At 44.3% G+C, this 15,178-nt stretch overlaps 1 protein-coding gene across 1 annotated transcript in view; it reads right to left on the bottom strand.

The window, feature by feature from the left end:
• Nucleotides 1–9,840, bottom strand: part of LOC124615598 (cytochrome P450 6k1-like) — a 72,810-nt gene extending 62,970 nt beyond the window's left edge. Inside the window, exons 1-2 of the mRNA XM_047143587.1 lie at nucleotides 9,776–9,840; nucleotides 1,119–1,345 (exon numbers count right to left, since the gene is read on the bottom strand). Coding sequence (XP_046999543.1) covers nucleotides 1,119–1,338 — 220 coding nt within the window. The 5' untranslated portion in view covers nucleotides 1,339–1,345; nucleotides 9,776–9,840. The remainder of the gene's footprint in view (nucleotides 1–1,118; nucleotides 1,346–9,775) is intronic.
• Nucleotides 9,841–15,178: the final 5,338 nt, after the last annotated feature.

The raw sequence follows: 15,178 nt of genomic DNA, 5'->3' as shown, positions 1-15,178 counted from the left end.
AATATATTTGACAAAGATCTTTGACGTGGCGCTAAAAAGGGGTATTACACTGTCATCATATTTTTCGTCAAAGTTCAAGACGGCTGGCAACAACAACTTGTTGTCAACAGCAGTTGCATGTACCACAATTGTACTGTGTGCACATGCGGAAGAGCAGCGGGGAAAAAAAAGGAAACGTACTTGGCTGAAGCCCTGGGTTTTACGACGACATGCTACGGTCGCAGGTCCGAATCCTGCCTTGGGCATGGATGTGTGTGATGTCCTTAGGTTAGTTAGGTTTAAGTAGTTCTAAGTTCTAGGGGACTGATGACCTCAGCAGTTAAGTCCCATAGTGCTCAGAGCCATTTTTTAACTGCTATATCTGCAGAAGACAGGCCCACTGTAACACTCCGATTTCTTGCTACAGGAGAGGGTTAGGTTAGGTTAGGTCTCCAATCTTCCTAATCTGTTTTTGTATTCAGGGTGCCTCACGTTGTAAAGCGCCTCATCAGCTTTATACATCTCTATTAATTTTGTAGTTGTCGGTATAACCAATTGTATTTACCGGCAATGTTTATAAAAACACACAGATGAGAGAACGCTGCAGCGATGCTAGTGCTCCACGTCGTAACATGTCACATTGCAGTGAACAGAAGACAAGCGACTACTTTGATCAAATATACAGCGATGCCCTAGATTTGATCAAATATTTGACGACATTTGACAAAGTTCCCTATTACACCATCAAATTTCTTTGACAAAGATATTTGACAAAGATATTGGATAAAGAAATTTGGTAGTGTAATACCGGTCTAACTGCAGTTGCCGTCAGGTGCTACGGACACCTCCCATCCTGGGAAAGTCACTCGCTCTTGAGCTTGATCCAGAGACCTCCCCGCAACCCACTGAGGAGTATCAGGTACAGACTTGCCCATTGCTTTCAGGCTGCAGAGGATCTCATTGTCCTAGACACCAGAATGCTGGCTGCTGCAGCCACGGGACGAAGTCACAGGCGCGGCGAGAAAATGGTGCGTTACAACCGCACTGAACATTTTCACATCATTACAGCTTGCAGGACAGATTCACTTAATTAATAATGTATATTTCCTAATCATTGACGACAGTTTAAAATTTCTTACTTGGCAGTTGGTTGTGTATCTTCAGCAGTGTCACACCGACAGTTTCCTGGCCTAGAAAGGTTCTCCGGAAGTTTCCAAACGGGGCGGTAGGTTCGGCGTACGGCACCCCCTTGCTCTTCCAGTAACTATAGGCACTGGAGAACCACAAGTAGAGGGCGAGCACGGCCGCCGATAAGACGACGACCAACTCGGCGATCCACGAGTCCAGGAGCAGCGCCATCAGCAGTCTGGAAAAAGGAAATAGGGAAACGGCGTCAGCATCCGGCGGAATGCCAGGAAAAGCTCGAATGGACGTGGAAACCTGTTACCAGTAAAAGAGATTTAATCTTTGTTTCAACCCCGTCTATAGATTGTCTTAACTATGCTTCACACCTAATGACATGCTCACAACAAAGCTGAATCACCCGAATCTACGGATATACTCTCGCAAGCAGGAAAATAAACAAAAATCAACTCTCCGGGTGTTCCAAGCTGAACCGCCTCCTGCGAAACTGCTTCATTCTCGAGGCTCGCATGAAAACGACTACTTATTCCAATGGTTACACTGGACTTTCCTACGAAAAATGGCGTTATCCTTCATGAACAGAATTCTGCCTGTAAGCCAGTCGATTGCATTGGTCACCAAATGAGTTTTATTTACCATATCTGCCATATTTCGACATTTTAAGGTTATTTTGTGGCTGCTGAATCCAAATATGACATGTCTTATCTAATTCGCACTAATTTTGAGGTGTGGTATATCATTCGTTAGGTATTGTGTCTAGGTGCGGACCTATGGCAGCAATGTGTTTTCTGTCTATATACTTGTAAGCAATGACATTTGTGTCGTTTAAAGTGTATGTCATTCTCTACTACATTGTTGATTACAAAATACACACACACTCATATATATATATATATATACTCCTGGAAATGGAAAAAAGAACACATTGACACCGGTGTGTCAGACCCACCATACTTGCTCCGGACACTGCGAGAGGGCTGTACAAGCAATGATCACACGCACGGCACAGCGGACACACCAGGAACCGCGGTGTTGGCCGTCGAATGGCGCTAGCTGCGCGGCATTTGTGCACCGCCGCCGTCAGTGTCAGCCAGTTTGCCGTGGCATACGGAACTCCATCGCAGTCTGGTAGCATGCCGCGACAGCGTGGACGTGAACCGCATGTGCAGTTGACGGACTTCGAGCGAGGGCGTATAGTGGGCATGCGGGAGGCCGGGTGGACGTACCGCCGAATTGCTCAACACGTGGGGCGTGAGGTCTCCACAGTACATCGATGTTGTCGCCAGTGGTCGGCGGAAGGTGCACGTGCCCGTCGACCTGGGACCGGACCGCAGCGACGCACGGATGCACGCCATGACCGTAGGATCCTACGCAGTGCCGTAGGGGACCGCACCGCCACTTCCCAGCAAATTAGGGACACTGTTGCTCCTGGGGTATCGGCGAGGACCATTCGCAACCGTCTCCATGAGGCTGGGCTACGGTCCCGCACACCGTTAGGCCGTCTTCCGCTCACGCCCCAACATCGTGCAGCCCGCCTCCAGTGGTGTCGCGACAGGCGTGAATGGAGGGACGAATGGAGACGTGTCGTCTTCAGCGATGAGAGTCACTTCTGCCTTGGTGCCAATGATGGTCGTATGCGTGTTTGGCGCCGTGCAGGTGAGCGCCACAATCAGGACTGCATACGACCGAGGCACACAGGACCAACACCCGGCATCATGGTGTGGGGAGCGATCTCCTACACTGGCCGTACACCACTGGTGATCGTCGAGGGGACACTGAATAGTGCACGGTACATCCAAACCGTCATCGAACCCATCGTTCTACAATTCCTAGACCGGCAAGGGAACTTGCTGTTCCAACAGGACAATGCACGTCCGCATGTGTCCCGTGCCACCCAACGTGCTCTAGAAGGTGTAAGTCAACTACCCTGGCCAGCAAGATCTCCGGATCTGTCCCCCATTGAGCATGTTTGGGACCGGATGAAGCGTCGTCTCACGCGGTCTGCACGTCCAGCACGAACGCTGGTCCAACAGAGGCGCCAGGTGGAAATGGCATGGCAAGCCGTTCCACAGGACTACATCCAGCATCTCTACGATCGTCTCCATGGGAGAATAGCAGCCTGCATTGCTGCGAAAGGTGGATATACACAGTACTAGTGCCGACATTGTTCATGCTCTGTTGCCTGTGTCTATGTGCCTGTGGTTCTGTCAGTGTGATCATGTGATGTATCTGACCCCAGGAATGTGTCAATAAAGTTTCCCCTTCCTGGGACAATGAATTCACGGTGTTCTTATTTCAATTTCCAGGAGCGTATATATAAGCCACCCAAATCGCTTCTGTTAGATCTCCTGGCGCCCTTCGTAAGCAAATTTCTGTTCCGACAATTTCCGATATTAAATTTCGAATGTTCGAATGTGTGTGAAATCTTATGGGACTGAACTGCTGAGGTCATCAGTCCCTGAACTTACACACTACGTAACCTGAATTATTCTTAGGACAAAGACACACACCCATGCCCGAGGGAGGACTCGAACCTCCGCCGGTACCAGCCGATATTAAATTTCAGCAAAAAACTATTTTTTGTGCGCTCAGAGCTGTACTCATTTTTTCCCTGAAGAAATATTAGACCTTTATTGGTGGATATTGGAGAAGAGTCAGTTTTTTCACAACAAAACTTTGCCGCAAGCAGTGAGTTCGCTCTTTATGAACATTGTTGTTTGTACCGACAGCATATTCCTGAGCAATGTTTTTTGACGCTGTCCTGCATAACTCGAGAGCTTGTGAGTGTACGTGGAGTCACGTGATTTGTGTGTGACACATTGTTTTTAACGCAGCTAAGCAAAGTAGTAACATGATAATGGCTTCTTAAGGGACTGTCAAGCTTTAACTAAAAGGGAATAAACCTTTCAGTGACGGGGAAGTAGTTAAAGAAGCAATGATTAGTACCGCTCACTCTTTGTTCGATGTTCACGAAGATAAATCTGCGCTTATTTCTGCGAAAAGGACTTCAGTTGTCTTAGCAAAATGCTGATAGACGTGTCGAACATGTCTACAAAAATTTACAATCTTGATTATATCAGTTCCTGCAATCCTGTGAAGTACCAACATTAGTGGGGAACGCAATTTACAGATTTCGTTTGAGCGCATGCAAAATTGTATATATTTTAAAGAAGAATATCTTGAGAAACAATAACACGATATGTACAATACGTTTTGTTGTTTCATAGTTTTTGTAAATGATTGAAAGAGAGCCCTCGCCTTAGTGTATTTTGTAAAAACGAACAGATTGTACACACTGCAACTAGGACTTAAAGCGTTCCCATCCGCAAATTTCTTTTACACTGGATAAGGCAGAACTCGCTACGTTCCATACCTACTGGAACTGTGTGGACATCACACGACTTTGTTATTCAAGTGCATCGTATTTCCAGCTGAGCAGCACCTTTAAAAACGACCATTTGTTCTTTTCTAAACCAGACCTCATCTGTCTTTCCGTTCGTCTATTATGTTTCAAAGTATTCGACAGTTACTGTTTTCTCTTTGAACTGTATAAGATCTTCTTTCCAATTCAGTAAAACAGCGGTCATTACCTTCCTGTTGCCCAAATTGAGTTTTTCCTGCTTTCTAACGGCCGGCCACCGCCTTGTGTGCAGTGCTTTTTTTGGGAGCTCAGGTCACATTCAGCTAAAAGTATAGTTGCTCAAAATTTGTGGTATTCCTTTTAAAACAGTCCACACGACGCTGAGACATTCCTTCTCGCATTTACTTGTGGTTAGCATTCAACAGAAACATCACTCATTCGGCACAATTCTTTTGCACAGGTAGATTTAGGTGCAGAATGCACCGCGAAATTTGTTCTGTTTCTTCAGTTTCATGTGTTTAATACACCCTTGACTGCCTACTGGCTATTAAAATGTTGCGCATTTCCTCTCCGGTTTTCATCTGAATTTCTATTATTTGTACGTCCTGCATTTGGACTATCTCCAAACTATGAAGGGTCTCACTTAAATTCGCTACGCAAACGGGGGAGCAGATTGCTTATAAATCTTCGTCAATGTTGGTAAAATATTGGCCATTAACAGTTCAAACAAAGATTTGTATTACTCCACTAAATTACGGTTTACCGAAACACACACGAAATGAGTAATTGAAAATACCACACAAATAAAGTTATTCCGTAGATCAATTTTTGCTTGACCTAGATAAAAGAAAGCTGCTTTTGATGTCACATCCGTTTAAATAATATGGTGGGAACTTTTAATTTTGCTCATGTGTGTGTAACTATTTACTCATAATTTCAAAACACACTGTGAAAACTGACCGAAGAAGCGTGATATGTAAAAGTGAAACATAGTAAGGTAATTAAAAATAGTGAAATATGTCATTCTGCAGCCGCGCGGGATTAGCCGAGCGGTCTGGGCGCTGCAGTCATGGACTATGCTGCTGGTCCCGGCGGAGGTTCGAGTCCTCCCTCGGGCATGGATGTGTGTGTTTGTCCTCAGGATAACTTAGGTTAAGTAGTGTGTAAGCTTAGGGACTGATGACCGCAGCAGTTAAGTCTCATAAGATTTCACACACATTTGAGCATTTTTTTGTGATTCTGCTAAACGTCATCGGAATAAAAGTTAGAATTGAACTGGTAGTCGTTCCGTGTCGCATTTTCCCTCACATACCAAGCATGATTAGCCATCATCAGTAAGTCGAAAACTACAGAGTCTCTCAGGTGCACATCTACACTGCAGGCGGTATCGAAGTGGGCGAGGAATCCGCACATGATAAGCGTGATAAAGAGAACCACGGCGCAACGGCCTATCTGGTGAAAACTGCTGATAGTGCATGAAATGTTCTTCCAGCTGATGTTATCTGAAAGGTATCACGAAATATGTGTACATGATTGTAAAAGTGTTCGCTGTTTTAGCCATACTGATATACACCTACCAGCTTTTATAGCCGGCCGCGGTGGTCTAGCGGTTCTAGGCGCTCAGTCCGGAACCGCGGGACTGCTACGGTCACAGGTTCGAATCCTGCCTCGGGCATGGATGTGTGAAATGTCCTTAGGTTAGTTAGGTTTAAGTAGTACTAAGCTCTAGGGGACTGATGACCACAGATGTTAAGTCCCATAGTACTCAGAGCCATTTGAACCATTTGAACCAGCTTTTATAAGCCGGAACATTAGACTGTATATACGTGTTCGGTTAGTTATGTTACGCTAAATAACTGCAGTTGCTTAAGGCTCGATTCAGAAATACGCATGCGATGGCATTCCACATGTATCCCCACAGTGTTACCATCGCACAATTTGTGGGCCGCAGCAAATATAGGAATTCAGTGCTACATAGGTCTCTTGTCAATGGCACGAAGCTGTCTGTGAGAAACGTACAAACCCTTCTCGAAGACTGTCATGTTTATCGTGGACGACGTTATTCGTGACTGGATGCAGAGTAGACACGCAATTAATGGCTGGCCCTCAGCTGTGGAATTACTCCTTTGGAACAAAAATATGTGGATGAACAGAAATTTAAAGTCAATGAGTATGAGACGGGAGAGGGGGAAAATCTGTACGGATATGTTTCAGTCATGGCGTCCGTTTTGGAATCAGCCATCTTGGATGCAACTCGTAATTTTTCATGGAAAGGGGGTCATGCGACGTATGGGAAATGTGGCCAGTAACACGATTTGAGTATAGCTTTAGTCATTCTAGAATTGTGACATATTTCTTTCGTTAGAGGTGACGTGAAAGTTAGTGGCGTTAACACAAGCCTTATTCACTGAGACGATACACGTATCAGGACAGAAGAGAGCCCTTGTTGTCTCAGAGGATTTCGAACAGTGCCAACTTCACAGGCCGACCACATACTCACACTGCCATGGTGAAAACTTGACGCGACGCATCGTGAAACTGGCAAAGACACGCGGAAAGCTGGGACGATCGGAAGCGGCTACGGATGAAGCCTCATCATCTGCCGTCTTGGACAATTCAACGTGAGTCCAGAGCGCCGTACTGGCCCCCTCTTGCAGGAAACTTGGCTAAAGTGGCGAGGAATGTGTTAAGCGGATAACAACTCGAAGACGAATGAAACTGTGCCCTGATGAGAGACACCTTTTATTGTCTCGTGTAATTCTATATCTGAATTGACATGTCACATGGCGCCCTTTCTGTTTGAAAATTAACCTTTACCTTCGAGATGGTGGCGTACAAAGCCACCACCATGACGGTAATCTCGCCTCACAGGTTTTCTAAAAAGGTGGTTCTGCACCTAAGCATAACACCGTACATTTAAGATGCCAGTTCGCTATATTTGTAGACCCTTACTTCATAACGATTATTCCAGGGAGTCCCACATGAGCCGGCCGCTGTGGCCGAGCGGTTCTAGGAGCTTAAGTCCGGAACCGCGCTGCTTCTACGGTCGCAGGTTCGAATCCTGCCTCGGGCATAGACGTGTGTGATGATGTCCGTAGGTTAGTTAGGTTTAAGTACTTCTAAGTCTAGGAGTCTGATGGCCTCAGAAGTTAAGTCCCATAGTGCCTAGAGGCATCAGTCCCACATTAATTCACACGACAGAGCAATTTTGTTACTACTAGAAAGTTTTCTATTGCAGACAAGGCACCAACTGTCAGAAGTTACCAGAGATGATGTGTTGCACAGATTTAACAGATGAATGTTGAAAAACAAAGAAATGCAGGACAGAGATACAGATGGTGGGCTTATATAATGTACATTCATATTTTGAACATATATTAAGTGCATCGGTTCTTTGAGTCCTAGAATCCTCTTCTTCAGTTATCCTATTTAGCTCAGCTGAAGAATGGGATACTAGTGCAAAAAAGAAAGGGGAAAAAGGGACAGAAGCAACGTTAGCATGGAATACCTCAGTAGACATATTTGAGTTGTACCCTGAACGTCACCTAATCTGTATAGGTTAACTGCAGCAAGGGATATAAATGGCTCTGAGCACTATGGGACTCAACTGCTGAGGTCATAAGTCCCCTAGAACTTAGAACTACTTAAACCTAACTAACCTAAGGACAACACACACATCCATGCCCGAGGCAGGATTCGAACCTGCGACCGTAGCGGTCGCGCGGTTCCAGACTGTAGCGCCAGAACCGCTCGGCCACCAGCGGCCGGCGGGATATAAATCAAACGTAGGTCGACATTTTCGCCTTCGCTAGCACTAGTATCCTAGTCTGCAGTTGACCAATGTAGGCCAACTGAAATATGGGATACAAATTCTTTTCGTCTTCTGTACTAATAGTATCGACTGAAAATCGTCATTGTAGTACTAACGATAGCGAAAAAACCTACGACAGTAAAATTATATCCCGTATAATTGCATAGGCTTCCGCGACCAGAGTCAGTCGACATAAAAGATTTCTGGGTATGGTACCGCGTCATAATGTAAAAACTACTGCTGCTGGAGAAAAACCAACGTTTCGGCCACGATTGCAGCGGCCTTCTTCTGGGTGCCGTACTTAAGTTGACCTGAGCAGGTCAACTGAAGAATAGGATACTAGTGTTCGTGAAGGCGAAAAGCTCGACATACGTAAAATTTGTATCTCGTATCTCAGTTGGACTATACAGGTCAACTGAAGAATAGGATACTAGTACTAGCGCCCGCATCTCGTGGTCGTGCGGTAGCGTTCTCGCTTCCCACGCCCGGGTTCCCGGGTTCGATTCCCGGCGGGGTCAGGAATTTTCTCTGCCTCGTGATGGCTGGGTGTTGTGTGCTGTCCTTAGGTTAGTTAGGTTTAAGTAGTTCTAAGTTCTAGGGGACTAATGACCTCAGCAGTTGAGTCCCATAGTGCTCAGAGCCATTTGAACCAACTAGTACTAGCGCTAGCGCAGGGGAGAAAAAGCGACATAAATAAGATTTGTATTCGGTTCTTCAGTTGGCCTATATAGGATACTACCTCCATCGTTCAGCTGAGGTAAAGGGTGCCAATGTTACGTACGTCGCTTTGCGTCTTTGCTAGGTCAACTGAAGTACGGGATACTAATTTTTCGTACGTCGGTCTTTTAGCCTTCGGTACTACTAGTATCGATTGCAAAATATCGTAGTAATATTAGTGCTAGCGAAGGCGAAAAAAAGCGACAACTGTAAAATTTGTATTCTGTACTGCAGTTGATGGATCTTGCTTCAAGTCTTTCATATCCATAGGAACAGATAAATCCATACCTACAAACGAATATCAAAAAGTAAAAATTGTTCAGAATGAAAAAAGATTCTTCCAAAATATCTCAAACTGACTAAGAACGAAAATAAGTATCGAATAAATTGGAACGAACAAATGATTTAAATTAATGCAAGCGACAAAAATCGTACACAGTGTCTAGCCCTGTTTTTTAAGAACACATTCATTTATCTCAGTTTACAATGATGACGCCTTGCCGCAGAAGATAATCCATTTATTACCTACGGCTCGAAAATAAAGACATTAATACTATACGCGCAAACTAAGTTGACAGTGGGTGTGATGGCTGGTGGGTGCGAGCGTAAAGGCAGTTCCCATTTACAGTTGCTCCCATTAGACAGCGCGCCGAGTGTCAGTTTAGTTTGCGAGTATAATATCTACGAGTAAATTATGACGTCATTGGTCAAAGTCATTCTTCAGTTGACGTACAAAGGGTGCTGGTAGCCACACCCACACCGACCTGTAACGAGCAAGCAGCGCCTGGCAGCTGTAGGGCCGGCGATGACGGCTGCTGGGTCCGGGATATGAACTACGCCGCAGCTGTCGAGAGGGGACTGTGTTGCCTTCTCACGGCAGCCGCATTTAAATCTGCGAGGACGCGGCGTTCGTCGTGACGTGTCAGACGCTCTCTGCGATAAAAGCGCCGCATCACTTCAAGGCCAGACAGAGTCCGTGGGCCAGTCACCCACACAGCAACTCACTACGGGACACACATCGCCTTACTATACTCCGCAAGTATCTGAAATATCGGTATGAGGCTAATTTTATTCTGTTTGCACATAAGACAATATGTTGGCTTTTGTAGTAAATATAGCGAACAGCGCCAACTCTTCCCCAATATAAGCTCAGTAGCACACGCGACTATGCGATGTCAGGCGTTATGGAGACGTCACGGTTGTGCTGATACGTACTAACAGTTCAGCGTGTTGAGCTTCTTTTAAGTTTAAAACTGTTGTCGGAGTCTCTAATCATGCCTCCAGCATAACGAGACGAAATATAAGGCACACAAACATGCCTCGTTTTCTTGACTTTTTTGAGTTGAAGCGACCCGCCACAAATTCGTCTCCTGCACCAACCTCTTGATCTCAGAGTACATTTGGACACAATGTTCTGCATTATTTCCTGGATTTATTGAATCACTGTCTTTTTTTACATTTTTCCTTCCCCTACAACTCCCTCAAGTATAATGGAAGCTATTTCCCGGTATCTAAACACACTTCCTGTCATCCTGTCGCTTCTTCTTGTCAATGTTCTCCACGTGTTCTTCTCCTCACCAATACTGTGGACAACCTCATCATTTCTTAACTTACCACTCTTATTAATTTCCAAATTGTTTTTCTCCTTTTCCCACGGTACATGATTCTTTAGTTCCGAGTAATAGAACTCAGTATGTTGTTCTCGACGGCGAGTGTTCATCTGAGACAGGGGAAACGTCAGTGGTGTAATAGGATCGTTACTATTCTCTATATACATTAATGATCTGGCAGACAGGGTGAGCAGCAAACTGCGGTTGTTCGATGATGATGCTGTGGTGTACAGCATAAGCGACTGTTTAGTGATCCAAGACGGTCTAGTCAAAATGTTTGGTTAGTGTGATTAATGGGAGCTGGCTCTTAACGTAGAAAAACGTCAGTTAATGCGGATGAATAGGAAAAACAAACCGGTAATGTTCTGATACAGCATTAGTAGTGCCCTGCTCGACACAGTCACTTCGTTTAAATATCTGGGCTTAACGTTGCAAAGCGATATGAAACGGAACCAGCATGTGAGGACTGTGATAGAGAAGCGAATGGTCGACTTCGGTTTATTGGGAAAATTTCAGGAAAGTGTGCTTCACCCGTAAAGGGGACCGCTAGTGCGACCGCTAGTACGACCTATTCTTGAGTACTACTCGAGTGTTTGGGATCCGCAGCAAGTCGGACTGAAAGAAGACATCGAAGCAGTTCAGAGGCAAGCTGCTAGAATTATTGCCATTAGGTTCGATCAGCGTGCTAGTTTTACAGACATGGTTCGGCAGCTCAAGTGGAAATCCATGGAGGGAAGAAGACATTTGTATCGAAGAACACTACTGAGAAACTTTAGAGAAACGGCGTTTGAAGCTGACTGCAGAACGATCCTACTGCCGCCAACATACATTTCGCGTAGGGACCACGAAGAAATTAGGACTCATACGGAGACATATAGATACTCGTTTTTCTCTCGCTGTATCTGCGAGTGGAACACGAAAGCAAAGGCCTAGTGGTACAGAGTACCCACCGCCACGCACTGTACGGTGGCTCGCGGAATATGTATGTAGATGCAAATAAAGATGGCAGATGTCAAAAGCAAAGTTATGGTGTACGGAGCCAATCTGTACTATAACACAGACATGGAAACAAATGCTTAAAATTCACAGATCGCAGATGTCACAGACAATGAACGCAAAGCACGTAGGTGTGGTGGAATGGAATTTCAGTTCCCTTCATAAGACCCAAGAAGCGTAAAATTTCACTTGGAGCGCAAATAATACCGTTTAATGTCCCGTCGTCGACAAAGTCAACAGAAACGAAAAATTTAATACGAACCTCACTGAAGTTGATCTATTTTGAATGCGAAACGAAGACATAGTAATTATGTTTATGTTTGTTTAGTGGTACTGTATGTCTTATAACTTTCTTCCATATAATGAGCCGTTCGTTCTTGATGAATAGCGTAATAACAAGGTGATCCACGATGTTTCTTGCCTGCCGGATTGGCCGAGCGGTTCTAGGCGCCTCAGTCTGGAACCGCGCGACCGCTACGGTCGCAGGCTCGAATCCTGCCTCGGGCATGGATGTGTGTGATGTCCTTAAGTTAGTTAGGTTTAAGTAGTTCTAAGTTCTAGAGGTCTGATGACCTCAGATGTTAAGTCCCATAGGGCTCAGAGCCATTTTTGAAGTTTCTTCAGGTGGATGCATACTATGTGGTCCTGTTATCTCCTCCTGGTGGTGGACGGAAAGGGGGGGGGGAGGGCTACTGAATCATCCAACAACATCATTGTATTCACTGATTAATGTCGTTTAACTTACTGGGATCTTATTATGTGTGAATTAGTATTTTTTCTTAACCCTCTCGATTCAGCTGAGCTGTAGGTGAACCCTTATTGTCCTTGATGATGTAACTCCTTGATACCGAAAAGAGCCTTCGTCGCTCTTCCCTTACAACCAAACGCTATACAGTCTATTTCAGGACTTTCCTGCATCTCTAGTCCATTTTTTCGACTGTATATTGGCGTCCGGCATACAATGATGAATCCTCATTTCATCTACAGTCTCACGACGACGTCAAAAGTCCTTTCCCTAAACTCTTAAGATTCACTTGTTAAATCCTCGTCTTTCCGTGTTCTTCATCTACTGTATGCAAACGATCGTTGTTGTCGCTATTACACTCAGATTTTTCACAATCACTATTCATTTCATGACATACACTAATGGTACATCAGATGCATTGCAAGCCGTGCACTTCACTTGTGGCTTCATAACCTTCACACCTCCTTCGTCTCGATGAGGTGTATGACGGGAAATGTGTTTCGATTGTGAAGCATTCTCAAGGTCACTTGTTTCTACGCTTACACGGGACGTGTCACGACCATTGCCTTGGAGAATTGAAGAACTGAACATGGTGAATGGTATGCCACTTCTTTTTTCCATGAATGAAACTTGGGAAAACAACCGAAAACGTCACATCGTTCTTCTTGATCACATTGGCAGCCTGTCACGTGGCAATTCAAGAATTCGATAATAATTTGACGGATAAAGCTATTAAAGTTCTGACTCGTTGTCAGTATTCACCTGACTAATGACTTATTATTTTTCCCCTATGTTAGACTGAAATGTGTGTGACTTTCATCCCCTTAAAGAGTTCTTGATCCTTTCAAACCCATGTTCCTGTAGCGCCAACATTAAAGCAGACAGCATGGTTCCTGAACTGGATAAAATACAAGAAAAAGTGTAAAAAGTTTGAAAGGCTCCTTTGTATCTCGTACTCGTTGAAACGAGACGCGCAACAGCCCATAAATCTTACAGAACTTTATGTGTTCCTCTTCTCTATCCTAGTATCGAGAGAGACGGGACACAAGCTTTTCGATCTCCAGGAAATGTATTCTATTCGAAGTCAGAATATGCTCTAGAATTTTGCAGCAAATCTATGTATGTAGTGTCTATATATTCTGTGTATACACTCTGCCCTCTCCCAGCAGCCATACCACACCAGTTCTGACGAAACATTCAAAATTAGCGTCACAACAAACGCAAGTCCAATGATGAACAAGTGAACAGCGACAATAACATAATACTTCTCACTGAGTATGGGGTCAGAAGTGGCTGCTCAGATCACGTTTCGTCACATTTTGTGAAAGTGCATGGGAGGTGAACTAGTGAGCGAAAATTTTGTGAAAAACTGGGTGAAAACAGTGCACTGAACAGCAGCTGACAGAGACACCAACCAGAGACACGAAACGTGACGGAACATGTAAGTACAGAAATGCACATAACGTCTCCCCACGAACGGTTCTTCACAAATACGCAATAATTTTCTTCATGGCTAGCTTGCAGATGACATGCTGTCAAAACACGACGAAAAAGAACACAAAGAACGGTGTATAATAATGCAGTTCATTTAGCGATGTAATTTTAAGGTGGGCGTCTAAACAAAACAAAGCAAATTGCATATATTGTAGCTCTTAGGCCTACAACAGTTAAATTATTATAATATTGTTATTGTATTTTACAGAAATAAAAATTTGACACACAGAAGATGACTCATAAGTGTCGAAACATGTCTGCGTAAATATTAAAAAATAAAAAATAAAAAACTAATTGTGTTTGCGTGAGGGGGATATTCAAAGAACCAAATTTTTAAATCGCAAACACGGAGGAACAGCAAGAGGAGCTACAAATCTTAGTAAAATGAGAACCTCATCATTGCTTACCCTACAACTCTTGTTAATTTTCAACATCTTTGTGAAGTACCACGTCTCAAATGCTTCTGTTCTCTTCTTTTCCTCTTTTCTCACGGTACATGATTCGTTTCCATGCACTGCTGTGCTCGAAGCGTACATTCTTAGGAATTCTTCCTTGAACTAAGGCAATATTTGACCCTAATTGACGACTAATGCTCTCCATACCTGTGCTGGTCCGCTTTTTATGTCCTTGCTTCGCCTATCATTTGTTTTCTTACTTCGAAATTAGAAGAATTTCTTCTCTTCATCTGGTTCGTAGTCCCGAGTTTTGATGTTGCCGCTAATCTCATTTCTGCTAGTCTTAATTACTTTCGTCTTGATTCTGTTTGCTCCCACTTCATTGCATGTGGTCATTACAGCCTCATTCCGTTCAGCTGGTCCCGCAATGTTTCCTGAATTTCACTGAGGACAGCGATGATATCATCGAATGTTCTCGTTGATGTTCTTTCACCCTGAATTTTAATCCCACTGCTCAACCTTGCTTTCATTTCTGTTTTTGTTTCTTGGATGCATAGGTTGAACGGTAGAGGTGAAAGGCTACATTCTGCAGGAAACCATCTTGGCGCTGTCCAAGTGACAGCGGGTGCTAGAAGTTTCTGCTTCTTACCCGAAGCATAACACGGATTTCTCTCAAACACCTAAGATTCAAGTGCCATTTTTGAATGAAAAACCCGCTTCGAGAACGTTCCTACTATAGAGGATGTAGATGGACGGCTCCTAAATGAAGTTCCGGTGACAACTAAAATATCTCAGCATGTTACTTAGAGGTTTGTCTTATGCTGCCTTCGTGGTGCTTCCGTTTTAATTTCCAGTAGTGTAGATGAGATTTCTTCATTGTCAGAAGCTACTTTCCCAGCAGTTTCGGTCTACTGCTTACAATAAACA

Source organism: Schistocerca americana, chromosome 5 (genome assembly GCF_021461395.2).
Source record: "Schistocerca americana isolate TAMUIC-IGC-003095 chromosome 5, iqSchAmer2.1, whole genome shotgun sequence".
Taxonomy (NCBI): Eukaryota; Metazoa; Arthropoda; class Insecta; order Orthoptera; family Acrididae; genus Schistocerca; species Schistocerca americana.
Note: the sequence above shows the minus strand (reverse complement) of the source record. Positions and strands in the feature narration are given on the sequence as shown.